At 44.8% G+C, this 20,387-nt stretch overlaps 1 protein-coding gene across 1 annotated transcript in view; it reads left to right on the top strand.

Annotated features, from left to right (window-relative positions):
* Position 1: 1 nt before the first annotated feature.
* Nxn (nucleoredoxin) overlaps positions 2-20,387 on the top strand; it is a gene marked incomplete at its 5' end in the record, with an annotated part of 138,319 nt that continues 117,933 nt past the window's right edge. Inside the window, one exon of the mRNA XM_013016301.1 lies at positions 2-163. Within this exon, the coding sequence (XP_012871755.1) occupies positions 2-163 (162 nt within the window). The remainder of the gene's footprint in view (positions 164-20,387) is intronic.

Genomic DNA, 20,387 nt, shown 5'->3' on the forward strand with positions numbered 1-20,387 from the left:
CGCGGCCGGGTCGGAGCCGGGGGCCGGGGCGGCCGAGGAGTCCGAGCCGCGGCGCCGTCTGGAGATCGTCTTCGTATCTTCGGACCAGGACCAGCAGCAGTGGCAGGACTTCGTGCGGGACATGCCGTGGCTGGCGCTTCCCTACAAGGAGAAGCACCGGAAGGTGAGCGGCGCGGGCCTGCCGCGCTCCGGGGCCCGGGGTGGGGAGGGTGGGGGGGCAGCTCCCCGGGGCCGGGTCCTCGCCGCCTCTCCCGGCCCCCGTGGTCCCCAGGCCCACCTTCTCCATCTTGGTCAGGAGCCCGTCGCTCGCTCCGCTCTGCGTCCGCACCCCCATCCCGGGACCCCCATCGAGTTGGGGGTGCCTGCTGCAACTCCGGGGTGCCGGTGCCAGGCTGACGCCCGCGCTGGTAACTTGGAACTCTCTTTGGGTCCCCGGGTTCTGTTTGAACCGGGACTCTTCGGTCCCACGTTAGTAGCTTTGCGTAGCCGTGGGCTCTTCTTTGGGGTCCCTAACTAGAAGTGCGGGGGGGTGTCTTTTCCTTCAATCACTCGACTCCCCGCGGACACTGGGAGAGGGCGCCAGCCCTCTAGGCCCCAGCCAGGAAGTTTGCTTTCTTTCACAGAGAAATCTGCTTTCCTGGGGTCCCCTCTCCTGTGCCTTAAGGACTCCAGGGGACCGAGTTCGAGGTTAGGCCGCCCCTCGGCCCCGCTCGATGGAGGCGGCTGCTGACCATAGGTTTGGGCGAGAAAGGAGCTCAGTCCCTCTCCCCATTCTTCCTCCTTTACCCCCCCCCCCAACGTGGCTGAATTATTAGCCACCAGGGAGCTTTTCATTGTCTGGCTGTCCAGCTATCCCCCCAAGCCCGGGAACACACAGCCCCGTCGTCCTGGTCCATCCCTTCGTTTGTCGGTGAGCAACTGTCGTCCTGGCCATCCCCTAGGCTTAAATGGAAGACTGAGCCACACGTGCAGATTGCCCAGAACAAGGAGGACTTGGGGAAAGTCCCACTTCGCTGTCCACTTCTCATTCCTACCAGTTCTCTTGGTGAAATTAGTTTGGGTTTCCGAGTGTGTTATGTTGTTGGAGAAAGATGTCTGTCTTAATAAATCAAATTCACGGCTTTTGGTAATGAGTGGTAACAGATAAAAAAGTTTTGGAGTGCTCTCGCTTAGTGTGTTTGTGCAACGTGTCAAGCCATCCCCCTTCCCTTTCTGAGGAGAAAAGCTAATCTGGGGACACTTAGGTTCCCCTAGGGAGATGGTAACATTGGCCATGTGTTTCTTTCATGTGTAAAGAATCTTGAGAAGTATGATTTAGATTTAGTGAGAGCAAAAAGCTTATACTGTGACCCCAAATGTCTCCAGTAAATCATCCATCCCAAAGCAGTGTTAAGGTTCAGACATGAGATTTCAAAGTATGAAATACAGTCTAACAAATACAGTTTGTAAATCTAACATTGCCAAGACATGGGCTTACTAACCACACCGAAGCAAGACTTTGAGTTCTAACTACTCTCTGGGTTATTTTGCCTGTGTTTGCCTTATATACTGTACAGGGTATGAATATTCATGGCTAATACTTTTTGCTTAAAAATATGGAAATTCTTTGTTTTCCTTGGTGGTTTTTTTTTTGGGGGGGGGAAGAAATAATGTTCAGAAAGATATTTATCAAAAAATAGTTTCAAGTTTATGGCAGGTTTTTGTTATAGCCCAAAGTTTGTTTAAAATAATGTCCTATTGGGCAACACAAATGATTACTAGCTTTTGAAAACCTGTAAGACTTAAGTCCTATTGTGTGTTTTTTGTCTTTTGTGTTTTTTGCAGAAGGGGAAATAAAAGTACTGGTTAGTAAAAATATGGAGATGTTTTGGAAATGCTTAAAGCTTTTTCCAAAAAAGGAATGTGTTTGCTGTGACAGGGGCCATGCCTCATTCTCTCTACCTTGGCTAGTCCTTTGGCATGAAAAAAAAAAATGTTATGTAGGCCTGGTCCTTGGCCTGCTGATTCCACCAGTGCAGGCTCTCATTTGAAAATAGAGCTCAGAATGCTAAACACATTAAATAAACCATGATGTCTTTTTAGTAGAGCTCTGGCTCAAGTGGTAGAGCTGTTAACCTTGAGAGGAAAAGCTAAGGGACAGCACCCAGGCCTGGAGTGTAAGCTCCAGTACTGGCACACACAAAATACATTTTTTTCTTGTGGTGTTAGGGATTGAATCTAGGGATCTTGTTCATGCTAAGCATGTGTTGTACTACTGAACCACTTGGCTCAAAGTTTTGTTCGTTTTTGACGTGTCTAAAAAGCCTGGGTTTGGGAAGTAGCGCTGTGGCTCAAGTGGTAGAGCGCTAGCCTTGAGCTGTAGAGCTCAGGGACAGCGCCCAGGCCCAGAGTTCAGGCCCCATGACCGACCAAAAAAAAAAAAAAGAAAAGAAAAAGAATGGCTGGGGAGGTGGCTCAGTGGTAGAGTGCTTGCCTTGCATGCATGATGCCCTGGGTTTGATTCCTCAGCACCACATAAGCAGAAAAAGGCAGAAGTGACGCTGTGGCTCAAGTGGTAGAGCACTAGCCTTGAGCTGAAGAGCTGAATGACAGTGCCCAGGCCCAGAGTTCAGGCCCCACCGCCACCAAAATAAAAATAAAAAGACTGGGTTTGAAGGAGGCTTGTGCCCTGTGATGTTAGTTAATAGGCCACTGAGAAGCATTATTTTTTTTTAAGTTTTTTTTTTTGGTTGGTCTTGGGGCTTGAATTCAGGGCTGGGGCACTATCCCTGAGCTCTTTTTGCTCAAGGCTAGTAGTGCTCTACTACTTTGAGCCACAGATCCACTTCTGGTTTTTAGGTGGCTAACTGGAGATAAGAGTCTTACTGGGACTTTGCTGCCTGGGCTGGCTTTAAACCATGATCCTCAGATCTCAACCTCCAGAGTAGCTAGGATTATAGAAGCATTCTTATTTGTGGTGAAATACACTGGGGAAAGGGGATCCAGCTGTTTTTCTGGTGGGATCATACTATTGGAAATGACAAAAGCTATATACTCAATTTGATTGTGTGTGTGTGTGTGTGTGTGTGTGTGTGGTGCAGGTGCTTTTCCACTTGAGTCACATTCTCCAGCCCAAAAATCATATACTCACTTTGAAAGGAATTATTTTCCCTCTTGAAACCGAAGAGGTGTACAATTGACTTTTGCTTGTTTCTTTCACTTTGAAATCAGGGTGTATAGAAGTCTGTGGTTTTGTGACGCTAATTTCACCTTAAGAATGGTGCCAGGGCACCCCCAGTTCTTTGCACTGTATGCTGAACACTTAACTTTTTGTTGTTGGACTCTCTCCACGCCATTTTGCCAGCCATAAAAATAGCTTTAGAGAAGGGAATTTTGTTTTACAGTGAAGGGAAACCAAAGTTCCAGATTACATTTTTTTTTTAAAAAAGTTCTTATTAACATTTGTTCTCTAAAACCATTTGTATATGTCTTCCCATTGGGATAACAAAGGATATGGTTCTAATTAGTTATTGGCTGGCATTTCTCTAAGAAAATTGAAAAATTATGGTAGAGAAAGAAAATGCTGTGTGGTTTTTTTTTTCTCTTTTTTTTCTCTTTTATTAATTTCTCCTTTATATAGTAAGAAAAGTCTGGGGATGACCATATATGTTCATTCTACATGTTTCCTGGCTCCTTTACCGCTATTGGAAATGTGAGAAAACCCTAAGTAGAGGGATTCCAGCCGTTTTTTTCCCCTTGTAATTTGCTGTGGAAAGGTTGTCCTGTTTCGGCTTGTCTTAGTGGTAGGTACAAGAGTAATTGATGCTTTTTTTCTCCCTTTTGCTTCCAGAACACACACATCATTATATCACTGTATAGAAATTATAATTAGATGATAATAGAACTTGAGTGCATTTATGAGAGCAGTTTTGTCAGGAAACCTATAATCGTGAATTTAAGGCAGTTAGGTTTGTTGGTGGATGTTATTCAGATTTCTGAAGAGAGTGAATGTGATGAATAGTTGGCAATTGGTGATGATTTGAACTTTGGGGATTTGGCCAGTTCCTTTCAATGAGTATTAAGTTATTCTGTTGTCACAACTGGAGGACTCATCTCCAGAATCAACGGAGGAATCACTGACATGAACAGCAGTTTTGGTTTGAAAGCCATGGGATCTAGCTTTGTTCCACTGGGTGTCTGATGGAAACACTTGGTAATTTGGGGTGTGCAGATTATTGAGTTCTGCTGTAGTCCTAGAATTTCCTACATGGCAAAAAGGGGAAGAGGAAGTTGGGGTGGGAGTCCAGTCTCTGACCCAGATCTGGGTTTACTTGCTTTGGACAGAGCAGCGGGAGCCCTTCTATAGCTACCTTGTGTGGGCTACTTGTGCTGGCTGCCATGGATGGATATAAAATGAATATATAATACTACTGTCTTTTAAAGTTGTGGGAGATAATGGATAGTAACTGAGCTCCGGGTTTTTATTTGCCAGTGAAATGAGGCTGCTGATCACTGAAACCTAGACTTGGTCAAGGGCAACAATTTAAAGATGACCAGGCACCCTACCTGAGGGAAATTATGGGCTTTGGTGGCTTCCCAAATATGTTAGACATGTCTTCCACTGTCCCTGGTTACTCAGTTTGGTCAGTGTGGAAGGTGAAGGGCCATCCCCCGCCCCCTCTTTTTTGGCAGTGCTGCAATTTGAAATCAAGGCTTCACAAGTGCTCAACAACTTGGGCCAGACCTCCAATCCTTTTTGCTCTGGTTTTTGGGAGAGGAGGTAGGCACTTGCTTTTTCACCAGACTGGACTGAAAGATATTGATACTGACTGCTGTACATGACAGTTGTGTACCACCATGCCCAACTATTGTTTGAGATGGGGAGCCTGACAAACTTTTTTTTTTTGGGGTCCGGTCGTGGGGTCTGAACTCTGGGCCTGGGCACTGTCCCTCAGCTCTTCAGCTCAAGGCTAGCGCTCTATCACTTGAGCTACAGCGCCACTTCCGGCTTTTTTCTTTTTGCTTATGTGGTGCTGAGGAATCGAACCCAGGGCCTCATGCATGCAAGGCAAGCACTCTACCAAGCCAACTTCCCAGCCAGAGCCTCACAAACTTTTGACCTGCTTGTCCTTATATCTCAATTCTGCCAAGTTCTACCTCCTGATTAGGATTACAGGTATGAGCCATAGGCCCCTGGCTGGCTGGATGCTTTAAAAAAAAAAAAATGGCCGGGCGCTGGTGGTTCACGCCTGTAATCCTAGCTACTCAGGAGGCTAAAATCTGAGGATCACAGTTCAAAGCCAGACTGGGCATGAAAGTCCATGAGACTCTTAACCTCCAATAAACTACTAGAAAACCAGAAGTGGCGCTGTGGCTCAAGCAGTAGAGCACTTACCTTGAGCTAAAGAGCTGAGGGACAGCGCCCAAACCCAGAGTTCAAGCCTCAATGACTGACCAAAAAAAAATAAAAAAATAAAAAAAAATGTGGGAGATAAACAGTTTGTCTCTAGAAGAGACCCTCCCTACCCTACTGGATCTGCTTCTTTTCCAGCTACAGGATAGGTTTGCCTAGACAGCCTTTACAGCCATTTCAGGATTAATTAGTTAGCAGCTGTCCACCACACTTGCTAATTGCCTTTCTTTTAATATGGGTTGGAATGTAAACCAGAGCACCGAAGAAGGCAGTGGATTTAGCACCGTACCACTTTGAGCCACAGCTCTATTTCTGGTTTTTGAGTGGTTAATTGGAGATGTCTCACAGTGACTTTTCTGCTCCGCGCTGGCTTCAAACCATGACCTTAAGATCTCAGCCTCCTGAGTAGCTAGGATTACAGGCGTGAGCCACTGGTGCTTGGCTCATTCTCCCTTTTGGTGGGAGGTCTGTTTTAATATCTATTTAATATTTGTTTTGCTTTGTTATCTTGTATACAGCTGGGGCAGGAGATGAACAGGTCCCTGGGGTGTCTTTTCTTTTTCTAATAGGGTTGGGGGGTTCTTAGCCTCCAGCAGAATTATATGTGGCTAACCACATGATTTCATTTCAGGGGGAGAGTTCAGGTTTGGCATAGATTATTATGTTTTCTTTCTTCACTGTCTGGATTCCCAGTGGTGTGGAGTGTTAACCATCAGGGTGCTTAGTTTTCAGTATTTCATTAATTTGCCATTGTGCTTATTCAAAGGCACTTAGAGAAAATGCCTTTGAATTTAGAGTCTTTATGAATCTGACTTTCATGAAGCTTTTAGGTGCTGTGGTTTTAGATCTTCCCTTTACTTTCAAAGCAAGTGGGAGTTCTTGGATCCTAGGAACTATACTGGATTCTCCTCCACCTCCCATACCCTGAAGGCACACAGTATGGTTAATTTGACCTTCTTAATAGCTCTCAACCCTGCTCTCTATTACCATTCCTAACATCATCATTACTTAAGTTCAGGTTTCTTCTGGATCACTGCCTACCAACAACAGCTTTATCCCCTGGGCTCCCTGCTTCTAATCCTGACCTTGGAATGGTTCTCTAGACTAGAACATCTCACATAGTCTATGGAAGAATCCATTAAAAAAAATTTTTTTTTTCAGTCCATCACACACTGAAATGTAGATGGGCTTCATATGGCTAGTTTGCAGCTTGAGCCACAAGTGATCCCCCACAACCAGTTAACAATGGGCCTGTTCAACCAGATGAGCTAGCCCATTAATTGCAAGTTTGGGTGTTGCTGTTTTGTTGAGGTGCTGTCATGAGCCTTCCAAGCATCTACTCACTGTTTTGTTTTTGTTTTTGTTGTTGGTTGTACGGGGCCTGAACTCTGGGCCTGGGCGCTGTCCCTCAGCTCTTCAGCTCAAGGCTAGGGCTCTACCACTTGAGCCACAGTACCACTTCCAGCTTTTTCTGCTTATGTGGTATTGAGGAATCGAAGTCAGGGCATCATGCATGCAAGGCAAGTACTCTACCACTGAGCCACCTTCCTAGCCCCTACTCACTGTTTTTTGTACTCACCCTTATGGACCACTGACAAAAATCTGCACTTGGGAAACTGCCTTGAGCAGCCTTGCTCTAGACTGTTTCTGGAATGGAATAACACAGGCTGGAAGTGTAGCTTAGTGGTAGAGTGCTTCTCTAGAACAGGTAGAAACTCTTGGTTTCTTTCTCTAGTGCCAAAGGAAAACAAAAGCTCCCCAAAATGGAGTCACGTAAAAAGCTCAGTGATTAGTTAATGAAAAGTTATTTATACCTCTCTCTCTCTCTCTCACCCCCTCCATCCCTCCCCCCCCTCTTTCTTTTGTGCTGGTCCTGGGGCTTGAACTCAGTGCCTAGGTGCTATCCCTAAGCTTTTTTGTTCAAGGCTAGCACTCTACCCTTGAGCCACAGTTCCACTTTCATCTTTTTTTGGTGATTAATTGGAGATGAGAGTCTTTCAGGCTTTCCTGTCTGGGCTGGCTTTGAACTGCAATCCTCAGATCTCAGCCTCCTAAGTAGCTAGGATTATAGACGTGATCCACCAAGTGCCTGGCTTGATATTTATCTTGACCAGCCAGCCACCTTCTTAACAAGATTTGTGAGAGCTTCATTAATTTCAGATACTTCTCCAGAGACAGGTAGCAATCCCACACATTTATAAATACCGTGTGGTATTTCCTGTCTCTTCCCTCTAGGTAGAATGTTTTGAAGAGTCCATGAGACAGTTTTCAAAATTTCCTATGGTCTTTTTTCATTAGACTGTAAGCTCCTTGAGGCAGGAGCCAAAGGGAGGAGAAGATGATCAGAGCTGAGGTACCAAGAAATTGGAAACCATCCTGGAAAGCAGGCATGGGACTTTAGACTGATAACTTGAAAACATGGTAGTTTCAGATCATGTGAGTTGAAATACACACTTGTATAGCTTGTTGTATAGCTTGATTTTTAGCATTTAATGTTAGCATTGGCTCTTAATTGAACTGTGTTAATTATATATCCTCTGTACAGTTGGTAGGTGCTTTGTTTTGGTTTCTTAATGAGCTTTTTTTCTGTTTCTTTGAATTATTAGGGATTAGAGATTAAGCCAAGGGCCTTGCTCACTTGCTAAGCAAACACTCTATCACCAGCTATACCCTAGTCTTTAATGAGCATTTTAAAAAGCACTTAGATGAGCAAATAGATGGCTCAGTTGGGAGAGCCCAGCTATCTTGTGTAACTACATTGCTCTGTAATTGGGTTCAAAAATAGGAAAAAAAATGGGCACTGGTGGCTCATGCCTGAAATCCTAGCTATTTAGGAGGCTGAGATATGAGGATTGGAGTTTGAAGCCAGCATGGGCAAAAAGTCTGTGAGAATCTTATCTCCACTAAACTTCCAAAAAGCTGGAAGTGAAGCTGTGGCTAATGTGGTAGAGCACTAACTATGAGCACTGCCCAGGTCCTGAGTTCCAGCCCCAGGACCAGCACCAAAAAACAACCAAAAAAACAGAAACAAAAAAATCACTTTCTCCTTTTTGAAATATCAAACTTTCTCAGTCCAGTAAAATAGTCTTATATACAGACCTGTCATTCTGTGCTTTTATATTTCATAAATACTTCACATTTTTCTACCATCTTTCTTCCAGAGAACTCAAGATGCCTGCTTATAGCAACTAGTAACCAGTGGATGTTAAACATTTTAACTTTCCAAAGTATGTTAAGAGTTGGAGAACTGAAGCAAAGAGAACTGATGATTAGATCTGGGGTCACCGTGTTGAATGAAAGAGCTTGGCTGACCTCCCTTAAATTTGACTCTGTCTTTTCTGTTCATGAAATTGTGTCTGAAGAAACATTCACCCGAAATATGCTCTAAGATGGAGGAGGAGGTTGAGCCGAGTGCCTGAGGGTGAACCACTGACCCACTAGGTATGCAGAGAACACTCAAATTTAAGATAGAAGGGGTTTAACTGCTTAACACATCTGCTATTACTTGGAAGACAGGAGAGCTCACACTTTTCCTGCTGCTGCTTTCCTCAGCAGCCCATAGAAGGGACTTTTTAATCATTTTGGCCTTCTTTTTTTTTTTTTTTTAAGTTAGCCGAAGTGCCCCCAACTCCCCCCTCATCCTATGCAAAGCCTGCAGGCTGCTTTAGAGCTTTTGTTCAGAAACAAAATTGAACTTCAGGTATCCTGCCGAGATCCTAGGACCAAATCAGTCCTCCTCTGTATGAGGTTTTCAGAAATGGCTGTTTCGACTTCCAGTGAAATCTCAAGCATGTGCTTTCTGCTTTATGACAAGGAAGCAGTAGAGTAATTGAAAGTTGCCTGAGTGGTGTTATTCTAGAGTGAAGCCCTGCAATGGAAACTTTTGTGCTGGGGCATCTGTGATTAAAAGCAAACGTAAATTTTCTGCTGCTTGCTGGTTTTAGACAAGATAGACAGTGCAATTTTTGTATGAGCTGCACATTTAGAAAATCCTTTTTCTGAAAACAACTTAAGCTTGACAACTCAGCACTTCTTTCTATCAAATCTGCCACCCATTCCCCCTACTCTGCATGATACTGTTTTCATATAGATGTCAATTACAGGCAAATTCAAACAATACTTCCCCCGGTGATGATGCTTTTATCTTAGATTGTTATTGAGTAGTCACAAAGCAGGGTGCGGTAAGTTTTATAGGAAGGGTTGTCTTTGTTTTCCTGGGAGAATTTTATCTAGATGCTTCTGATCTATAGTTTTTTGGTCTCTTTGGGCCAGTATTCCTGTGATAAAAATCCGAACGGATCTAGTCTGCTTATAAGCTGAAGACATTGCCTTTTTACTCTTGAAACACCATCAGGTCAAGACAGTGTCTTTTGATGGTGGTGCCTCTGAACACAGCTGCCTCATCTGTTACTCATTTTTCAGGGTTTGATGTGAAATGTAAAGATTGAGCAGAACAGCAGTATAATAGGGAAAAAGTAACAATGTGATGCCAGATCTCAGCGTGGGCGTGAACGTGAGTAAGCACAGGCCCAACTCTGGCCATAAACTTGGCTACAGGTTAATTAAGCTCATTCATCCATTCATACCAGTACTAGGGTTTTAACTCAAGGCCTGGATGTTGTCCAAGCTTTTTTTGCTCAAGCCTAGCGCACTATCCCTTGAAGCACAGTTCTACTCTTGGCTTTTTGCTGGTTAATTAGAGATAGAGTCTCATAGACTTTTCTTTTCAGGCTGGCTTTGAACTGTGATCCTCATATCAGCCTCTTGAGTAGCTAGGATTACAGGCATGAGCTGGCATAGTAGTTTTAAACATGGGAGTTAAGTTAATGCAATCAAGCTGATTGCATTGTTCAGATCTTTTTTTTTTTGGGTCTGGTCTGGTCGTTGGGCCTGAACTCTGGGCCTGAGCACAGTCCCTCAGCTCTTCAGCTCAAGGCTAGTGCTCTACCACTTGAGCCACAGAGCCACTTCCGGCTTTTTTCTTTTTGCTTATGTGGTGCTGAGGAATTGAACCCAGGGCCTCATGCATGCAAGGCAAGCGCTCTACCACTGAGCCAACTTCCCAGCCCCATTGTTCAGATCTTAACTACACTACCTTACCAGAGCCTTGAGGTCATACGGGCTTTTCCACTTGGTGTTGAGTCAAACAGAACCCTATTCTCTGCAAATCATTCAAGTGAACATAAACCTCTCATTTCCAAGATTGAGGTGTTTTTTGTTTTTGTTTTTGCTGGTCATGGGGCTTGAACTCAGAGCCCGGGTGCTGTCGCTCATCTCTTCAGCTCAAGACTAGTACTCTACCATTTGAGCCACAGCGCCACTTTCGGCTTTTTCTGCTTATGTGGTGCTGAGGAATCGAACCCAGGGCCTCATACATGCAAGGCAAGCACTCTACCACTGAGCTACTTTCCCAGCCCTTTGTTTTTGTTTTTTTAGATAATGAGCAGTTGTTTTAGTCTGATGAGGTAATTTTGTATGCTGATGCACTTATAATAATCAGCATACCTTCCTAGCTTTGAATTATAGGTGATCTCTTTCAGATCTTTATTCAGGCAGTTGATGAAAATGTTGACCACATCTGGAAATGGAGTTCTAGAACATACTGCTAGAGACCTCCTTCAGGCTAATCATGGTCCATTTACTGGTTGTTCAACTAGCTTTAAATCCGCCAATTCTAAATTTGCCCAATTGTGTTACTATTATTTAGCCCATAGTTTTCCATCTGTGGAGCAAATTTATCATAGGAGTCTATAGCTAAGAACAGTTTGCCTCTTTGGGAAAGAGATTTTTTTTGGGGGGGGGTCCAGTCGTGGGGCCTGAACTCTGGGCCTGGGCGCTGTCCCTCAGCTCTTCAGCTCAAGGCTAGCGCTCTACCTCTTGAGCCACAGTGTCACTTCTGGCTTTTTTCTTTTTGCTTATGTGGTGCTGAGGAATCGAACCCTGGGCCTCTTGGATGCAAGGCAAGCGCTCTACCACTGAGCCACCTTCCCAGCCCATAATTTTTTCATTTTATTTTATTTATTTATTTTTGTAGTCTTTTTTTATTGTGAAAATACTGTACATGGGCAAGATAATGAGTACATTTCTTATCAAGCATTTTAGCTTCCTCCTTTATTTCCCCTTCCCATCCCTTCCCATCCTCCCCCCACCTCACCACCCAATCCTCCCCCCCATCATTTTATTTTTATACTATGTTCCATCTTTGAAATGGCTGTCAATCACCTTTCAGGTTTTTTTTTTTTTCTTTGGGAAAGAGAATTTGAAATGACTTGTGTTTGGGAAGCCCGTGCTTGCTCCCAACTGACCATTTCTTTGCCTGTGTGTGTTTAATAGCTTCAATAAACTGTAGGATCTGTTTAAGGGTTCATGTCAAGTTTACCAGACTGTAGTTTGCCGACTCTGTCCCTTTCGTGCTTTTGAAAATCAATATTCCTTCCATCTGTTGGTAGCAGGTCATGACATCACCGACAATGGCTAGGTGATGTTATGTTACGTTTTCTCCTCCTTGGATATAATTCAAACCTTATTGGAGTTGAATTGCTGCCTTGGCTGGGCACAAAGGTGGTGTTGCTCAGTTGCTTTTCTTTCAGAGGACCTTGTAGGAGCAGCCTGTCCAGACACGTCTGATAAGTCAGCATGGAGTTGAGAGCACCCCATTGTCCAGGAGCCCCCGGTCCTGCAGAACTGCCTGCCTTGTCCCTGACCCCAGTGCCTCCCTCCCCTCACTGGCTCATTAAGGCACTAATAGAGCCTGAGGGAGTCTTTTTCTTAATGCCATTTCCCCCATCACCGGCAGGATGAGAATCCCGCTGGCTAATTAAATGTGGCATTTTGTTTCAAAATTAGCAGCAGATACTAACTAGCAACTGAGCAGATTAGTGCCTTGCTGCAGATAGGCTTATTTTTCTTCATATCTGACTTTTTAGGATGAATCAGTGTGTTTATTTTAACATTAAAAAAAATCTTATTTTCCAATGGCTTTATTGCTTTACCCAGGTATATTTGCTTATTTAAGATGACACACAAGTCTGTTACACTTTGGCATTGCACTTTGGCAGCTAAGAGTTCTGACCAAGTGTTAGGTATGAGGCTCAATTGGAATTAAAGTGTTTTCAAGCACTTTTCCTAGGGGAAAGTCAGTGTCCTAAAGTTGCACAAGGTCCCTGGATTCAACTCTGGGATATGCGTTGCTTTAAGCTTGTACAAACGTTCTTAAGAGTAAAATACTACTTAATACCACTTGAACATATTGCCTTCCACTTGGATTTAGGAAAAGTATTAATTTACAGAGACTGGAGGAACACTCTGGTTTGTAGCCCTTTCAGAAGTGCTGCTGGCCTGGGAGGTTCAATTAGGGACTTGTTTTCTGACATCATCCCAGTGGGCTCTGCCATGCAGCCAATCCTTCCAGGCAAACATAGATCCCTAGAACAAAAGCCTGGTGTGCCTTCACCCTGAGACAGGGATTTGTCTGTCTCTGTGTATCCAGCACAAATTCCTGCCTTCCTGCTGACTGTTTACATTAAAAGGCACTTGTAGTCCTTGACTCAGCATATACTTAATGCACTGTTTTTCCACATAGGAAGGTTTTTTCCATTTGCAAAAGAAAGCCAGTGTTTCACTTTCTAATTGTAAAAGCAATTCCTCTTTCCAAAGATAACCACTGCTAAGAGTGTCCTGCATATTTGTCCAGAAAAATATGCATATACTGCCTATAGAAATGTATGAATTTAAGTATTACACAAAGGAATTTGGCATTTGAAATTAATTTTTTTCTAGAATGGCAGTCTGTTTAAAAAATAAATTGGAAAGCCAGCGACTGGTGGCTCACACCTGTAAACCTAGCTACTCAGGGAGCTGAGATCTGAGGATGACCATTCAAAGCAAGGAAAGTGGGCTAGGAAGTTGGCCCAGTGGTAGAGCGCTTGCCTTGCATGCATGAGGCCCTGGGTTCCATTCCTCATAAGCAAAAAGAAAAAAGCAGGAAGTTGCACTGTGGCTCAAGTGGTAGAGCACTAGCCTTGAACTGAAGAGCTGAGGGACAGTGCCCAGGCCCAGAGTTCAGGTCCCACGACCAGACCCAAAAAAAAAGAAAAAGAAAAAAGGCAAGGAAAGACTGTGAGATTCTATCTTCAGTTAACCACCAAGTGGCCCAAATGGCTGAACACTAGCCTTGAGTGAAAAAGCTCAGGGACAGAGCCAGGCCCTGAGTTCAAACTCAAGACGAGCACTACATCAATCAGTCAGTCAGTCACTGGGGATGTAGCTCAGTGGTAGAGCTGATAGCTAGTATGTGCAAGGCTCTTGGTTCATACCCCCCAGTTCCTCACCAAAAGTAATTGAAGTGATAGGACAGGCATGCTGGGAAAACCCCCACACCCTTTGCTGATCATAGGCTGCCTCCCCAAGGAAATCCTACGATCAGTTGCATGTCTGTCCTCTCAAAGGCATTTGGTACACCTGCGCGCTCTCTGTGCACATGCTCACATACGTATCTTTACATGGGTCTTGCTCATATTTCTGACTGCCCTGACAGGTGCTGGGCTATCCTGGAATTACCTTGTATAATGTCTGCCTTGATAATTACCCCAACACAGACAGAGACACAATCCTCCAAACCACCACCAAACAAAGAAGGAAAATGTCTCCTTGTGACTCGGAATGCAGCGGGCTGAGGAGACTTTAGAAGGCAGTTTTCCCTGTCCTCCCCGAGGGACACACAAAGGCAATGAGAAGGCAACGTCTGAGAAATTCTCACTGCTGGCCCTGCCATGGGGATAAATTAAGAGGTTTATTCACTGAGGCTGTCAGTCTCCGCTTGGAAGACTATTCAGACTCATCCAGGGATAAAAGACCTCCTCGTGCTGGGCATTGTATTATGCCTGGCCTTTTGCAGTAGCTAGTATTAGGCAACTTGTATTAGAGATTTTTACTTACTAACTTGGGCTATATTTTTAGAAAATCCTCCACTCCTGGAAGCCGAGGTAGAGTGCTAGCCTTGAGCCAAAGAAGCTCAGGGACAATGCCCAGGCCCTGAGTTCAAACCCCAGGACTGGCAAAAAAAAAAAGATGAAAAGAAAATGTGTGAGTGGTTGAGTCTTGGCAGTGCCCATACAAAGCAAAGAAAAGCTGACACACTATAGTTTGTGAGCTTCACAGTCTTCCCACCACTCCCTCTCCCCCATCAATTCTATGAGATAGTGGAAAATTCGTAGAAGAATTTTCTTTCCTTTAGTTAAGAGACCATTAACCCAGAGGTTCTTCTTCACCTATTAAAGAAGCCTATAGAAAATGGATATCTGCAACCTGGCTCACTGTAAGGTTCTTTGACTTTGGCCTCCGTTGTACAAAAAACCATCTGTTTCTTATCCTGCGGTATGTCTGGAATCCAGACCTTCTTTCCCATTCCAAACCCAAACCCAAGAGAGAGGCCACTGTCACCTTGCAAACAGACCTCAGTCTCCACCTACAAAATCACACCTTACAATCAGCATCACCAGAAAATGCACTTTTCTTGAGTATCTGCCAAAGGGATTGTTGCTTTCCTTAAACAAAACAAAGCAAAGCAAAAGTCCAAGGTAAAAAATGGGCAGCTTGTTATCTACCAGCTTTCACACAAAACATCATCTCCCTCCATACCATACTCTCTTCAACTGGATCAAATGAACTTTCTCCTTCTCTTCTTTCTCCTTCATTCCCACAGGGTTATTTATATCTAGAATATCTTTCTTTTCTTAATCCACTGGACTACTCACTCCCTCATTGGAAAGGTCACTTTCAAGTTATTCTTTCCAGAAAGCTTTCTTGAAACTGGTGGCTGCAAGCTAGTATTCTGCTCCCCACCCCCACTCCAAGCATATTCCTTTGCTCAGTAAGACCTGAGGATGGGCAAGTTTGCTCAAGGCTATTGCTCTACCACTTTGAGCCACAGTGTCACTTGGCCGGTTTTATGGTTGACTGGAGATAAGAGTCTCACAGATGTTCCTGCTCTGGCTGGCTTTGAACCATGATCCTCAGATCTCAGCCTCCTGAGTAGATAGGATTACAGGCGTGAGCTACCAGCTACCAGCTCTGACTCTTCTTTATTGCCAGCTCAGTGGTATTTCTTGGCATTTTTCCTAGTAGCCCTTAAAAAAAAAAGTCTAACCAATGTCTGTAAGTCATTGCCAAACTTTGTTCTTAGACAAGAGAGATAAACATTCTGAAAAGAGGGAACTGCCACAGTCCCACTTTCCCCGTGCGATTTGATGCATCCTGGTCACTAGAAAGCAGGACTTCTTTCCTGGTCCCAGGAGCCTGCTGCTTGAGCACAGGGCGTCTTCCTGTAGTGGGGCTGGGGTCAGGCCTGGGACGTGTATCAGACCTCCTATGTAGAAGGCCTCAAGTGGCTATAACTCATGCTACAAAAACAAACACGTTCCCACACTGAACAACAGCACAGAGCTCTTAAGGAGGGGGATTAGTAGGCCTTAATATGTGAGATGGAAAGACAGGAATGTAGAAAGAGCCAGGTGCTTTGGTTTGTGAGTCTAGGCCGAGGGGGCGCCCAAGTGTTGGAGAGAAATTCCATTCAGATGACTCCATGGCCATGTTATTTTTTTTCCTGTTTGGCCATCAGGGAATGGAGAGACCTCATTATCCAGCAGCCTGTCCCAGCAGTTACCGCATTGTGTTGAAGGATAGCTGTGACCTGAGTGAACCCTTGGCACTCAGCTTTGAGGTGTAGGGTCACTGGTATTTGCCCTATTGCTGTGAGGAGGTCATTCCAACCTGAGCAGGGACAGGGGCCAGAGTAAGAGGAGAACAGAAACTACATACTTGACTTGAGCTTTCAGCCTTCACAGGAGGCTACTGGGTCATGCCTTTTACTTTTCTAGGGGGAGAATTAGATGTTCTGAAACTTAGGAGTAGGACTTGATTCTCCAGCCAGTTCTTAGTCACTTTCATATACTTTCTGGAACCTAGCACAGGACTCCTTGGAGTATCATTTGCAGTTCACTATACAGAGTGGAGACAGCATGGAGCCACACGATCGTGTACTGACACCTGCATCTCCCTCCACTTTGGATTCTTTCAAATGGGCACCAGGGCAATCACAGCTCATCAGAGTCCAGCTGGAGAGTTTCCATGGTTGTCCTGCTGGGTTGGATGAAATCACACACAGGTTGAGTCCCTTCTTCTGTAAGGAATTTACAGATGGTGTCCTGGACGATGGGGAGCATCTGAGATAGCTTGTTCTGCTTATGATGGTAGCAATGGGCCCTGTTCCTTCATTTGGATTTCAGGGAGCTAACAAAATGTCTCCTGAACTAGGATATTCACGCCATCGTAATTAATAATGGGGATGTAAGCTGGGCACCAGTGGCTCACGCCTGTAATCCTAGCTACTCAGGAGGCTAAGATCTGAGGGTTGCAGTTCAAAGCCAGCCCAGGCAGGAAAGTCCGTGAGACTCTTATCTCCAGTAAACCAGTAGAAAACCGGAAGTGGCGCTGTGGCTCGAGTGGTAGAGCGCTTGCCTTGAGCTGAAGAGCTGAGGGACAGCGCTCAGGCCCAGAGTTCAAGCCCCACAACTGGCCCCCCCCAAAAAAAATGGGGGTGTAGCTCAAGTGATAAAGCACATGCCAGATGGATTGGATCTGCAGTGTGTGCATAGACACAAGTTAATTTTTTTTTTTAATTTTTATTCTTTAGGTCAGTCATGGGGCCTGAACTCTGGGCCTGGGCGCTGCCCCTCAGCTCTTCAGCTCAAGGCTAGCGCTCTACCACTTGAGCCATAGCACCACTTTTCTGCTTATGTGGTGCTAAGGAACCAAACTCAGGGCCTCATGCATGCAAGGCAAGCGCTCTACCACTGAGCCACCTTCCCAGCCCCAGACATAAGTTTTAAATTGTGTGCCATTCTGAGTAACACTCGCTCCCACTCTGCCCAGGGTGTGCACCATCACTCTGTGCGGCATATCCACACTGTAGGGGGTGCCTTCCCACAGTCACTTAGTGTCTGCCTTGGTCATCAATCACTATCTTAGTGCTTACGTTCAAGTAGTGCTCATTTATACTTATTAATGGCTCCAAAGCACAATGAATAGGATGCAAGGGCAGCATCAGAGCATAAAACATGGAATGACAGATTGACTCTGGTGCTACGTGAACTGCAGAGCACATGGGGGAAAAAAGTCAACAAAAAACGACAGTTGGGTGCTATGTGTTATCTGTTGTTTCTAGCACACACTGGTGCCTTGAAACATAGCCTCTGGGTTAAGGGGTGGGGGAGGCTACCCTACTACTTATTACATTGTCTTCATTTGTACCCTAAACACTAACCCCAAAGGTTACCTAGCTGGCTCAGTGAGTGGAGTGGGATTTTCACCTCTCGCTGCCAGTCCCCACAGCACATGCGTCAACCCATCAATGTCCCACGCATGGCATACTGTTTTCTACAGCTTTGAGCTAGGGCAGAAGCATTTCCACACCTGGGCTTCCAGGCAAGAGCCTTCATCTGGATTTTCTCCCTTTCCTTTGTCACTGGCAGATCTGCACTTAGCATTACACCCAAACTGAGTTTTTTTTCCTATCGCTCTCTTTTTGCCTGACAGTTTTCTACACACGATCTATAAAACCAAACTATAGTTGGTTCTTGTAATTGGTAGTTATAATCTACAAAATTTTGCAAACATGAAATTAGCAAGTGCCAAAACAGTGCTCCTAAGGAATCTGCTTACAGTGGTTCATCAGTACACAACTGGGTCTATGTTTAATCACTTTATTTATACATTTATAATTCATTAACATATGTAAAACCTACTAACACATATAAAATTCATGCTCATAATATATTCATACTATTCAGATATATAATTAATTAGCACTGAGCTGAGCTTACGGCCAACAACATTGTAACTCATGCTTGAACAAAACTTAAAGAATGTAGCTTCTCTGTCAGGCACATCACAGTCATCTTGCTCTCTATACTAAGCACTTCAGCACTATTCTTTGAGGCCATTTTAAACAGTGAAAGCACACACACACACACACACACACACACACACACACAAAGCATAAAATGTGAAAAGCATGACTGAAAAGAACTCATGAAGTATGAAAGCTGAAAGAAGAAAACATGGCCTTGCTCAGCCTCAGCTGGGAACCCATGGGTTGAGTGAACCAGAGTTCTTACAACTCTGCCATGTCCAAGAATGACAACAAAGGAGTCACAATGGATGAATAGGGGTTTTGGGTAAACTTTTAACAGGTAGCAAATTCATAAAGATGGACTCCCTCTTGTCCTAAATGTGCAATTGATAATCTTGGGCTAAATAAAATAGAGTATTAAGATTGACTTCACCTGTTCTTTTCTAATGTTTAATGTTCTTATGAAAAGGATTTTTTTATTGCATATTGTGCTCTGGACCAGAGAAGAACAATGATATGCTGAGGGCCTCCTTTGGGCAGTGGGGGTAGGGATGGGAGAGAAGGAATGCATTTGAGAATAATGGATGGGAGAAAAGGTATGTATTTGAGAATAATGGGAAATATGATCAACACCTGTGTTCTGGCTTTGGCAGTGAGGAGGAGGAAGAGTTAGTGACAGTGAAGTTTGCTATGGGTATGACCCACAGTGGGGGTGGTGTGGACATTGGTTTATGAAGGCAATTTTGACAAATTAACAATGTTTTGCTGTCTAATTGCTTGGGTGAATCTCTGTATAGAAGCAGGTTTATGCCCTAGAAAGAAAGATAAGTGAATCCAGAAAACTCCTGAGAATAAGAGTTCCAAGCCAGGCGCCGGTGGCTCATGCCTATAATCCTAGCTACTCAGGAGGCTGAGATCTAAGGATTGAAGTTCAAAGCCAGCCCGGGCAGGAAAGTCCATGAGACTCTTATCTCCAATAAGCCACTAGAAAACTGGAAGTGGCACTGTGGCTCAAGCGGTAGAGCGCTCGCCTTGAGCTGAAGAGCTGAGGGACAGCGCCCAAACCCAGAATATAGGCCCCATGACTGACTAAAAAAAAAAAAATCTCCATCTTGCCTGGCGCTAGTGGCTCACACCTGTAATCCTAGCTACTCACCAAACAAACAAACAAACAAACAAGCAAAAAAAGAAACTCCATCCTATTATTGTTTTTTTTTGTCGGTCATGGGGCTTGAACTGTGGGCCTGGGCGCTGTCCCTCAGCTCTTCAGCTCAAGGCGAGCGCTCTACCACTTGAGCTACAGCGCCACTTCCTGTTTTCTGGTGGTTTATTGGAGATAGGAGTCTCACGATCTCTCCTGCCCGGGCTGGCTTTGAACCGCGATCCTCAGATCTCAGCCTCCTGAGTAGCAAGGATTACAGGTGTGAGCCACCAGCGCCCGGCTTCCATCCTATTATTGTTAATAATATTAATATTCCACAACATCTGCTTTGTGCCGGGCATATCAGTACAGGCTTCAGACAACAGTCCCATGACCCCCTGCTGTGTTTGCAATTTACAGATGTGAATATTGAGGCCACAGCTGGGAAGAGTCTTGTTCAAAGTCATTTGGTCAGTGGCACTTGTGTGGCTGTAACTGAAATGTCTGATTCTGGCACCGGACTTTTCAGCAACTATCAGATGTGCCCCTGTCGTGGAGTGGCTGTCTTGAGTTTTGCAGACCACAAAAAAACCAAACCAAACCAGACACTGCTCTTTTAGCACTGGGCTGGAGGCAGCTCTGGGTGATGGATGGCAGATTGTGGGGAGTTCTGCATTCCAGGAGGGCTGAGGTCTGTGCTTACAAGAGCTGCATGGCATTGCCTTTCTGCAAATGGTCATCATGGACGGGACTCTGTTTCCTTCAGGCACTGACCGTGCAGTGCCCCTTGTTTTCCCACTTCTCCTCATTTCTGCCCTGTGGCCAGTCTGATGAAGTGTCCTGGACCAGGCAAGGGATTCCAGTTGTCTAGCCTGTTCGGGCTATGCAGGGAGGAATGCCGTGTGGAGCCCATCCCTGCCCAGACGCCTGCCTGAGGTTTTACT

This window comes from Dipodomys ordii, unplaced genomic scaffold, assembly GCF_000151885.1.
Source record: "Dipodomys ordii isolate 6190 unplaced genomic scaffold, Dord_2.0 Scaffold31, whole genome shotgun sequence".
NCBI classification, from domain to species: domain Eukaryota; kingdom Metazoa; phylum Chordata; class Mammalia; order Rodentia; family Heteromyidae; genus Dipodomys; species Dipodomys ordii.